At 44.0% G+C, this 12,879-nt stretch overlaps 1 protein-coding gene across 1 annotated transcript in view; it reads right to left on the bottom strand.

Annotated features, from left to right (window-relative positions):
* Positions 1-12,879, bottom strand: part of shroom2a (shroom family member 2a) — a 111,502-nt gene that overhangs the window by 67,641 nt on the left and 30,982 nt on the right. Inside the window, exon 3 of the mRNA XM_080769662.1 lies at positions 8,377-8,525. Coding sequence (XP_080625788.1) covers positions 8,377-8,525 — 149 coding nt within the window. The remainder of the gene's footprint in view (positions 1-8,376; positions 8,526-12,879) is intronic.

The following is a 12,879-nucleotide window of genomic DNA, read 5'->3' as shown; positions in this document are numbered from 1 at the left end:
GAGAGGACACCCTACTGGCCGCTTCCTGGTGACAGGACTCAAGGAATTTACGAGAAGGAGAGGACACCCTACTGGCTGCTTCCTGGTGACAGGACTCAAGGAGTTTACGAGAAGGAGAGGACACCCTACTGGCTGCTTCCTGGTGACAGGAGACAAGGAGTTTACGAGAAGGAGAGGACACCCTACTGGCTGCTTCCTGGTGACAGGACACAAGGAGTTTACGAGAAGGAGAGGACACCCAGCTGGCTGCTTCCTGGTGACACAGGACACAAGGAGTTTACGAGAAGGAGAGGACACCCTACTGGCTGCTTCCTGGTGACAGGACTCAAGGAGTATACGAGAAGGAGAGGACACCCTACTGGCTGCTTCCTGGTGACAGGACTCAAGGAGTATACGAGAAGGAGAGGACACCCTACTGGCTGCTTCCTGGTGACACAGGACTCAAGGAGTTTACGAGAAGGAGAGGACACCCTACTGGCTGCTTCCTGGTGACACAGGACTCAAGGAGTATACGAGAAGGAGAGGACACCCTACTGGCTGCTTCCTGGTGACAGGACTCAAGGAGTTTACGAGAAGGAGAGGACACCCTACTGGCTGCTTCCTGGTGACAGGACACAAGGAGTTTACGAGAAGGAGAGGACACCCTACTGGCTGCTTCCTGGTGACAGGACACAAGGAGTATACGAGAAGGAGAGGACACCCTACTGGCTGCTTCCTGGTGACACAGGACTCAAGGAGTTTACGAGAAGGAGAGGACACCCTACTGGCTGCTTCCTGGTGACACAGGACTCAAGGAGTATACGAGAAGGAGAGGACACCCTACTGACTGCTTCCTGGTGACAGGAGTCCACAAGGAGTTTACGAGAAGGAGAGGACACCCTACTGGCTGCTTCCTGGTGACAGGAGACAAGGAGTATACGAGAAGGAGAGGACACCCTACTGGCTGCTTCCTGGTGACACAGGACTCAAGGAGTTTACGAGAAGGAGAGGACACCCTACTGGCTGCTTCCTGGTGACAGGACACAAGGAGTTTACGAGAAGGAGAGGACACCCTACTGGCTGCTTCCTGGTGACAGGACACAATGAGTTTACGAGAAGGAGAGGACTGGCTGCTTCCTGGTGACAGGACACAAGGAGTATACGAGAAGGAGAGGACACCCTACTGGCTGATTCCTGGTGACAGGACACAAGGAGTATACGAGAAGGAGAGGACACCCTACTGGCTGATTCCTGGTGACAGGACTCAAGGAGTTTACGAGAAGGAGAGGACACCCTACTGGCTGCTTCCTGGTGACACAGGACTCAAGGAGTTTACGAGAAGGAGAGGACACCCTGCTAGCTGCTTCCTGGTGACAGGAGTCCACAAGGAGTATACGAGAAGGAGAGGACACCCAGGGAGCAGGTTCTACTACTGGCTGCTTCCTGGTGACAAAAAAAACAACTTCCGTCTCCAGACCACGAATGAACTAAATGTCAGGGAGGGACTAGTGGAGAAGAGATCCAGTAGAACTAAATGTCAGGGAGGGACTAGTGGAGAAGAGATCCAGTAGAACTAAATGTCAGGGAGGGACTAGTGAAGAAGAGATCCAGTAGAACTAAATGTCAGGGAGGGACTAGTGGAGAAGAGATCCAGTAGAACTAAATGTCAGGGAGGGACTAGTGGAGAAGAGATCCAGTAGAACTAAATGTCAGGGAGGGACCAGTGGAGAAGAGATCCAGTAGAACTAAATGTCAGGGAGGGACTAGTGGAGAAGATATCCAGTAGAACTAAATGTTAGGGAGGGACTAGTGGAGAAGAGATCCAGTAGAACTAAATGTCAGGGAGGGACCAGTGGAGAAGAGATCCAGTAGAACTAAATGTCAGGGAGGGACTAGTGGAGAAGAGATCCAGTAGAACTAAATGTTAGGGATGGACTAGTGGAGAAGAGATCCAGTAGAACTAAATGTCAGGGAGGGACCAGTGGAGAAGAGATCCAGTAGAACTAAATGTCAGGGAGGGACTAGTGGAGAAGAGATCCAGTAGAACTAAATGTCAGGGAGGGACTAGTGGAGAAGAGATCCAGTAGAACTAAATGTTAGGGAGGGACTAGTGGAGAAGAGATCCAGTAGAACTAAATGTCAGGGAGGGACCAGTGGAGAAGAGATCCAGTAGAACTAAATGTCAGGGAGGGACCAGTGGAGAAGAGATCCAGTAGAACTACCATAAAAGACAAGTCATTGTGGGTTAGGGTACCCTGCTTCGAAAATAGCCGACAAAACACGCGGTCCGAAAACGTGTGTGTCTGCAGTTTGCCTCCCTTATGGCACTGGCACATCACGCTATTATGGGTTGGAACATCTGTCCTATCCTTGTTTATATAATCCTTGGTTCAGGTCCAACCTTCTGACAGCATGAGCTGTTGTGTGTGTGAAGGAATGTGTGTTAGGCCAACATGCACAGCCACGCACGCACGCACACACACGCAGGTAACTATCAAGAGAAACTCCAACCACTCCATAACACATATAGAGGAAACAGGGCAGGATGAGAGGGGGGGGACCTGGTACACACCCCTGGGGGACTCCACTCCACTCCAGTCAATGAATAGGGTTTAAGCGATATTATCCCAATATTTATATTATGGACCAAAAGACAATAATTTGATATCTCTCTCCACCTATAGCCCGATTTATTTTCTCTCAACAACTTCCGCAATCCAATGAATCCATCCTTCGGATGTCTCGTCTTACTGAGATTACACTCCCTGCAAATAACAGCGATTCAAGACACAAATATCACTCACACATTCTATCACTGTAAATCCCTGGAACATGTGACGCGTTTAAAACCTTAAACACCATGTGTGTAATAATAATAAAATGCCAAATGTTTAATTAATTGTCATAAAATACAGTAGAACACGAGTTCAACTCAAACACCTCACGAGAACACCTATATAGTGTTCGAATTCTAAACACCTATATGACTGAAACTACTAAACACGTTTATGTGTTTTTTAAAAAGTGTTACTGGCGATTAAACATTCTGTTTATAATCATTCCCCTCATCATGTAGATCTGATATTTTTCATTGATTGATTGATTGATTGATTGAAATATGTATTAACAGTTTGTAGAATTACAGTAACATTTCAAGCACAAACTCAATACAGAGACTGTTAACTGTGAGTGGACGACCCAATTAAGCGTTACACTTGTTTACAACAGGGTCCACATTGTTCAATTCATCAAAACATATAGAGACATATAGCTAAAGTATAACATAATGCTTTAAATAAAACACCAAAAGGGTTAACATTATTCTACCATATACAGTTAATTAGTTAAAATAACATTTTATTTCATCACGACGTGTTCCAGATGTGTGTAACTACTGATACTACTGTACAAATGTACAGTCTCAGAGGAGCTGTGAAAATGATTCATCCAACACTGTACATGTCACAACATTTTAATTAGATCACAATGTGCTCTCCAGCTGCTCTACCAAGAACCAAAAAAAACAAACAAAAACAAAGTCATCAACCTCCCACGACGCCTCTGTGCGTGTGTGTGTGTGTGTGTGTGTGTGTGTGTGTGTGTGTGTGTGTGTGTGTGAGAGATAGAAACGGTCTGTGTACTTTTTTTTGTTGTTTTTCTAGTACCCTTTTTACGGAGCAAATTAAAAATTGACCCGCATACGTCGTACGAGATGTTAAATTATACCACGCTGGGGGGTAAGTTAGTTCGCTGTGTGCCGGGCGGTGGACTTTGAGAGTGAAACCTGCCACACGAAACCCAAGCGTTTAGGTTATAAACTGTATTAAACACTTATTTGTAACACTTTTTAAACGTGTCACAGTGTTTAGATTATAAACAGAAGAACATGTTTATAATCGCCTGTAACACTTTTTAAACACATAAACGTGTTTAGTTTTTACAATCAAAGTCAGTCATATAGGTGTTTAGAATTCAAACACTAGGTGTTCTCGTGAGGTGTTTGAGTGAACTCGTGTTCTACTGTATTTTATGAACATTAATAAACATTTGGCATTTTATTATTACACACATGGTTTAGGTTTAAACGTGTCACATGTTCCATGGATTTACAGTGGTACTGTACGTGTTGTTTGCAGAGAGGACGCCCTAACAACCAAAATGTGAACCGATATGGATGGAGCAAACATCTGCCCTGTGACAAATTGACCCTTAACACGTTCTGACCCGAGATCAGATTCTAAAAAATGTCTTCTACATCCTGGCAGTTTTCTGAAAAAGCTATGTTTCTATGTCAGTCGTTCTTCGATTTTTCAAAAGATAGCAGACCTACAAGCTGTCAATCATCTAATGTGATCCTGGGCTCTACACACCCTCCACCAACCTATAGTCCCCATATATGGGGGACAAGGGGAGACCAACCTAGTCCCCATACATGGGGGACAAGGGGAGAGCAACAGACTTGAACTCATGCTTCCTTCATGCCTGATTGTCCAAGTTGCTCCTTTACACCTGACAGGGGGGAGTTTCCCTGGTTGGACGTAGCGCGTGGAAGGAGCACGTTATTCCAACCAGTTCCTTTCCCCTCCATCAGGCGCCCCGGCTGGCCAGGGGGAGGCAGTTTAGAGACCAGGATTTTGGTCATTCTTCAATCCATGAGGAGTGAGCAGGTTGCTTCTTATCACCTGGACAGGGAGGGAGGGGGGGAGTTTCCCCAGTGGGACGCACAGTAGCGCGTGGAAGGAACACCTTATTCCAACCAGTTCTTTTGCCAACGGAATCCACACATACTGTGAGATAAAAACAGGTCTACGATGAGACAGAAAACTATGTACAGTATAATATGTCAAAAGAAGAAACGATCCTCGTGTGACCAAATTAGAGCTGGCACACTGCATATTGAGACCGGTAGATATGTATGGAGGTGGATGAGGATAGACTATGTAGTCTGTAGTGTGATCTAAAGCAAATCGAAAAAATGAAATGCATTTAGTTATTTTACGGTTCATTCTATACAACTCCGTTAGGGAGAGACTTTTTAATAAGATTATAGACCCAAACCATGAATCTGTATGGTTGGGAGGACTTCGAGACGAGACTGAAGCGCCTGTTTCAGTACACTTTTTAATTTGCCTTCATTCGTTGAGAAGGCCTGGTCAATGAGGAGGAGGGACATTTACATGTAAAATATGGCCACGTTATGAATATATATATATATATTTTTTTTTTAAAGAATATACAAATATGTATGAACAGGAAGGACTGTATAGTGTCAGTTGTATTCGGTGTATTCTGTGAAACGTGTCATATGATCCCATATGGGATGGGCCAAAGTGGCATGACACGAAAATAAATATTTCATTCATTCATTCATTCATACAGTATAGGGTATGGGTGCTGATGAGTGACTCGGAGTACAGTATACACCCCCCCCCCCCCCCAGCGTCCCGTGCCGGGAATCGAACCCGAAACCTTCTATAGCTGTAAAGGTGACACCGCAACACACCGCTCTATACCGTGGCCCCCCCCCCCACCGCCACCCCCAGAAGTTTGGCATTGCCTTGTATAATTCCCGGCAGCATGCTTTGTGTGGCCTAGTATTGTGCAACAGGATCTGCAGAAAGGAATGTGAGTATCTATGATGGTATCTCGTAATGATTCATGGGGACTATCACCAGAGATCAACAGTGCTCAAAGGCAGAGAAGAGTTTAACCCATTTGGGGCGTGGAACCCCTTTTTGGTGTTAGCATTATGTTATGCTTTATAGCTATTGGAATATAGCAGATCTACAAGCTCATAGCGCGCCACCGAGTGGCGCGCTATGAGCTTGCAGGTTCTGCTATTTTTGAAAAAATCGAAGAACGAGTGACATATAGAAACATAGCTTTTTCAGAAAACTGTCAGGATGTAGAAGACATTTTTTTTTTAGAATCTGATCTGATCTCAGGTCAGAACGGGTTAACAGGGAACGGAGATATGGTCAAGGACAATACTGTACTCTCTATCCGTAAACCCTTCCAAGTCCCATTCTGACCTGAGATCAGATTCTAGAAATGTACATCCTGACAGTTTTCTGAAAAAGCTATGTTTACTATGTCAGTCGTTCTTCGATTTTTCAAAAATAGCAGACCTACAAGCTCGTAGCGCGCCACTCGGTGGCGCGCTACGAGCTTGTAGGTCTGCTATTTTTACAATAGCTAAAGCATAACATAATGCTAACACCAAAATATATTATGATAAGGCACCACACACACACACACACACACACGTCTCTGTGTGTTTGTTCAAGGCTTACTGTATACGTTATGCTGTGATCCAACGGGCCCAGGCCGTACGGTACGGTGCAGCCATCAGGCCCACGTACCGTATACGTCCAGCGGGTACAATGAGACCTACTGTATGTTTCTCAACACAATGTACAGATTGTGGACACAGACCTTCAGCAGCGCTCAGTGATTCAGCATGCCGCTAACGCAGGGGAAATATGCACCGGATAAGACCCCTCCGCTCAGTCTACATGTAGGAGCGGTGGTGGGTGTGTGAGTGTGAGTGTGTGTGTGTGTGTGTGTGTGTGTGTGTGTGTGTGAGTGTGTGAGTGTGTGAGTGAGTGTGTGTACATGTGTGTGTGTGTGTGTGTGTGTGAGTGTGTGAGTGTGTGAGTGTGTGGGGGTGTGAGTGTGTGGGTGTGTGAGTGTGTGTGAGTGTGTGTGTGTGTGTGTGAGTGTGTGAGTGTGTGAGTGAGTGTGTGTACATGTGTGTGTGTGTGTGTGTGTGTGAGTGTGTGAGTGTGTGAGTGTGTGGGGGTGTGAGTGTGTGGGTGTGTGAGTGTGTGGGTGTGTGAGTGTGTGGGGGTGTGAGTGTGTGAGTGTGTGAGTGTGCTTTGAGGGTCTTATCGCAAAGAGACAGGGACAGAGAGATGACCGTCAGAACAGACAGACAGACAGGGACAGAGAGATGACCGTCAGAACAGACAGACAGGGACAGAGAGATGACCGTCAGAACAGACAGAGACAGACAGATGACTGTCAGAACAGACAGACAGGGACAGAGAGATGACTGTCAGAACAGACAGACAGGGACAGAGAGATGACTGTCAGAACAGACAGACAGGGACAGAGAGATGACTGTCAGAACAGACAGGGACAGAGAGATGACTGTTAGAACAGACAGACAGGGACAGAGAGATGACTGTCAGAACAGACAGACAGGGACAGAGAGATGACTGTCAGAACAGACAGGGACAGAGAGATGACTGTCAGAACAGACAGACAGAGACAGAGAGATGACTGTCAGAACAGACAGATCATTGCATTTGCATTCGGTGATACTTCCTTTTTAGTCCTGACCTTCCCACCTACATATACCCATAGCTGGGGAGTATCCTGACCTTCCCACCTACATAAACCCATGGCTGGGGAGTATCCTGACCTTCCCACCTACATAAACCCATGGCTGGGGAGTATCCTGACCTTCCCACCTACATAAACCCATAGCTGGGGAGTATCCTGACCTTCCCACCTACATAAACCCATAGCTGGGGAGTATCCTGACCTTCCCACCTACATAAACCCATAGCTGGGGAGTATCCTGACCTTCCAACCTACATAAACCCATAGCTGGGAGTATCCTGACCTTCCCACCTTACATAAACCCATAGCTGGGAGTATCCTGACCTTCCCACCTTACATAAACCCATGGCTGGGAGGGAGTAGTGGTGGTGGAAGCAGTACTATGATTTATCGTAAGTATAAAAGTAGCACAAGTACAACACCTAAGTATGTTCAACAATGTTGCTCCGTTGACTTTGTCGCCGTCAGGGCCAGAAACCTCTGCCTACGCCCCCAGCCAGTGTAAAATACCCGGTAACCTGAGACCGCTCGTAGCTTATTGCTTTTCTAAAACGGTTACAAACATATAGCAATATTAACCTAATAAAACTATTAAATTCACAAAAGTAGCTACGCTTTGCGCCACCAGAGCGAGCGAGCCAGAGCCACAACACTTCCTTGTTGTGCTCGGCAAGTAGCCTATGTGACGGGAGAATAGCGCTTGACGTATTTACGGGGCTGCCTGGAGCCACACATTCACAGTCATATGAGACGGGCGGTGCTTAGACACCCGCACGGCATGGGTTTGTAAAGCAATGAAGCGCTCCCCCTTCCCCAGTTGAGCTACAAGGCTGCAGGATGATAGAACGTGATCGAAGGTGTGGGTTATCGGTGAAATTTACACCGGTCACGTGACATATCTTTTATTTCATAAATTAATGAACTAATTAGTCACATACAAAGAGCACAAAAGCAGCGAAAAAAGATCGCCCGATCTAGCTTATAGATCGGGTTTTTTTAGCTCCCAGGTGGAGGGTCTCTACAGGGAGGAAAGGGGGGGTTGTTCCGTACCGTTTGACCACCAGGGCGAGGGTCTTGTGGGATCCTTTCACCAGGCAGATGGCTTCCTGTCGGGATCCACTCAGCGGGATCTCGTTGATGTTCACCAGCTCGTCTCCCGCCTGGAGGCTCACTGCCGCCGCCCTGCTGCCCGTCTCCACCTGGTGCAACAACACAACACATACACAACCTTTATATATATATATTGTAACGATCCCAGGAACAGGAGGCAGAGACGTGGTTACCAACGATAAAGATCCCTCTTTATTCCTTTAGAACACTCATGTAACAACAACAGCATTTATATTCCTCATAGGTAAACGTGCACTCTCAACCTAACTACCCGGCACCCAGAGCCTCTCCGTAGGACCCCCGTCACTCACTCTCAAAGTCCCACCCCCAAGACAGTCCTATTGGCTGCAGCCATAGCTGGCCGCTACACTATATATATAGGCTCAGTGGTCTGAGGCAGTGGTCTGAGGCCAGCCTATCAAAGAAGAGGTCTATAAAAGGCCAGCCTATCAAAGAAGAGGTCTAAAAGGCCAGCCTATCGGCATTGCCCGTCATCAGGCCGCCGATTGGAGGGTCTGTCTTGCATAAAGACCTGCAGGTATATTGTGCACACATAGACATCAAAGGGGGCTTGTTGAGCGCCTGCCCTTTTACCCGTCTGTAAAACAACTGCCCCACATAATAATACGTCCAGACCACGAATGAATGCAGCGTTTACTACATGGTGAAATAAATGCAAAATGCCTCTCCTCTCCTTTCCATGCCAGCCTTCAGGAGAATTTGTACAATCCAACACTTGCACATGTCTGGATATGTACTAGCCTATGTTTATGCCTATATATCTATTATATCGGCTAAAATCGTGGATATTGTGTATATTTGTGTATATGGTGTATTTTGCCCTGCTACTAAAAAGAAAAAAGTAGGACAGGTGACTTGTTGTATTTATGTTTAGATATTTTAAGGTGTATTATTATGGATGTTGTATTTGCTGGTTCAAAACCTTTGATGATGTGGTATTGAAGTGTAATATTTATTTCTGCCTCTTGGCCAGTTCCCACTTGTAAAAGAGACGCAGTCTCAATGTGATTTTACTGGTTAAATAAAGGTTAAATAAAAATAAAATAATTGCTTTTTTTCCCCGAAGTCTCCTGAACTTCAACACAGTATTTCGCGTCGAAACAAATTTGTTTAGAAATCCATGTCGTTACACACCTGCATCTCCACCTGCTAAAGAGTGCTGGGTCGCACCCCTGAAAATAGCAGATCTACAAGCTCTCAACGCGTCGCAGCGCGACGCGTTGTGAGCTTGTAGATCTGCTATTTTCTCTATTCTTGTCCAAAAGTGCCCTCTTTAACGGGATTCCAGCCTCTCTAAAACACGTCCCTGATGAAGACAACTTGTTATGGCTGTTTTTTTAAGCACCATGAGGCGGTTCTCTTCTGCTCCAGACGGACTGTTTGGAGAAGCTGCTTTCTATTTTCCATAAACCACCAGCCTAGGCCTAAATATAAACCGTCTGTTAAAACAGTGTAATTGTCGTATTTATGAGTCGTACAGTTATGCAATACTCACAGAGAGGAAAGGAGCACAATGGACACATATACCCGCTGGGGGGGGGGTTTTTATGTTATCCTTCCAGCATAACCTTTGACTTACCCATAGATAAGACTGTACTACCCATGTACAGTTTTTCCCTCACCCCCCCCCCCCCCCTTTTCCCCTCACTGTATATGTATCTTTTCCCTTTTTGCTTCCTATATGATGAATTCCTCTTCTATTCCTTAACTACATAGAAGTGTCTATTCGTACGTCTCTAAATGTTTTGATGAATTGAACAATGTGTGAATTGAACCCTGTTGTAAACAAGTGTAATGCTTAATTGGGTCGTCCACTCACAAGTTAACAGTCTTTGTATTGAGTTTGTGCTTGAAATGTACTGTAATTCTACAAACTGTTAATAAATATTTAAATCAATCAGTCAATCAATAGCACTATAAAGTATGCATGCATAGTTTCATTATATAGATATTCCACTGTTACGTTCTTAGATATATAATATGATTCATGTGATATATTGCCATGCTTTTTGTTCTTGCCTAATGTAAGTCGCTCTGGATTAAGAGCGTCTGCTAAATGCCTAAATTGTACAGTATATGCACAGTAGTGCATGTACTGTACATCAGTATTTACAGTAAACCATGATGTGCATATCCCATTCTATAGACTAGAGGCTCATTGCGTCCCACTGCACTCTGAATGGAATGGAAACCATTTCCTCAAGACGTGCACGCACGCACGTACGTACGCAAGTACATACGCACGCACGCCACAGTGACAGGAAAAAGGATCACTCCATGTTTACATTAATGAACAGCTGCAGGTACAGTAGACCCTCCATGGAAGGAACAATGCTTCAAAGAGTCAGGAAGAGACGTGACATAATACCTCAGATAATTTTTTTTTTTGTGTGTCTGAAAGCAGTGGTTCTCCAGTTTGACATGCATTAGTCTACAGTTTGACATGCATTAGTCTACAGTTTGACATGCATTAGTCTACAGTTTGACATGCATTAGTCTACAGTTTGACATGCATTAGTCCACAGTTTGACATGCATTAGTCTACAGTTTGACATGCATTAGTCTACAGTTTGACATGCATTAGTTCTACAGTTTGACATGCATTAGTCTACAGTTTGACATGCATTAGTCTACAGTTTGACATGCATTAGTCTACAGTTTGACATGCATTAGTCCACAGTTTGACATGCATTAGTCTACAGTTTGACATGCATTAGTCTACAGTTTGACATGCATTAGTCTACAGTTTGACATGCATTAGTCTACAGTTTGACATGCATTAGTTCTACAGTTTGACATGCATTAGTCTACAGTTTGACATGCATTAGTCTACAGTTTGACATGCATTAGTCTACAGTTTGACATGCATTAGTCCACAGTTTGACATGCATTAGTCTACAGTTTGACATGCATTAGTCTACAGTTTGACATGCATTAGTTCTACAGTTTGACATGCATTAGTCTACAGTTTGACATGCATTAGTCTACAGTTTGACATGCATTAGTCTACAGTTTGACATGCATTAGTCCACAGTTTGACATGCATTAGTCTACAGTTTGACATGCATTAGTCTACAGTTTGACATGCATTAGTCTACAGTTTGACATGCATTAGTCTACAGTTTGACATGCATTAGTTCTACAGTTTGACATGCATTAGTCTACAGTTTGACATGCATTAGTCTACAGTTTGACATGCATTAGTCTACAGTTTGACATGCATTAGTCTACAGTTTGACATGCATTAGTCTACAGTTTGACATGCATTAGTCTACAGTTTGACATGCATTAGTAGTCTACAGTTTGACATGCATTAGTCTACAGTTTGACATGCATTAGTCTACAGTTTGACATGCATTAGTCTACAGTTTGACATGCATTAGTCCACAGTTTGACATGCATTAGTCTACAGTTTGACATGCATTAGTCTACAGTTTGACATGCATTAGTCTACAGTTTGACATGCATTAGTCTACAGTTTGACATGCATTAGTCTACAGTTTGACATGCATTAGTCACAGTTTGACATGCATTAGTCACAGTTTGACATGCATTAGTCTACAGTTTGACATGCATTAGTCTACAGTTTGACATGCATTAGTCTACAGTTTGACATGCATTAGTCTACAGTTTGACATGCATTAGTCTACAGTTTGACATGCATTAGTCTACAGTTTGACATGCATTAGTCTACAGTTTGACATGCATTAGTCTACAGTTTGACATGCATTAGTCTACAGTTTGACATGCATTAGTCTACAGTTTGACATGCATTAGTCTACAGTTTGACATGCATTAGTCTACAGTTTGACATGCATTAGTCTACAGTTTGACATGCATTAGTCTACAGTTTGACATGCATTAGTCTACAGTTTGACATGCATTAGTCTACAGTTTGACATGCATTAGTTTGACATGCATTAGTCTACAGTTTGACATGCATTAGTCTACAGTTTGACATGCATTAGTCTACAGTTTGACATGCATTAGTCTACAGTTTGACATGCATTAGTCTACAGTTTGACATGCATTAGTCTACAGTTTGACATGCATTAGTCTACAGTTTGACATGCATTAGTCTACAGTTTGACATGCATTAGTCTACAGTTTGACATGCATTAGTCTACAGTTTGACATGCATTAGTCTACAGTTTGACATGCATTAGTCTACAGTTTGACATGCATTAGTCTACAGTTTGACATGCATTAGTCTACAGTTTGACATGCATTAGTCTACAGTTTGACATGCATTAGTCTACAGTTTGACATGCATTAGTCCACAGTTTGACATGCATTAGTCCACAGTTTGACATGCATTATAGTCCACAGTTTGACATGCATTAGTCTACAGTTTGACATGCATTAGTCTACAGTTTGACATGCATTAGTCTACAGTTTGACATGCATTAGTCTACAGTTTGA

The sequence above is a fragment of the Protomyctophum bolini genome (genome assembly GCF_963924005.1).
Source record: "Protomyctophum bolini genome assembly, chromosome: 8".
NCBI lineage: Eukaryota > Metazoa > Chordata > Actinopteri > Myctophiformes > Myctophidae > Protomyctophum > Protomyctophum bolini.
Note: the sequence above shows the minus strand (reverse complement) of the source record. Positions and strands in the feature narration are given on the sequence as shown.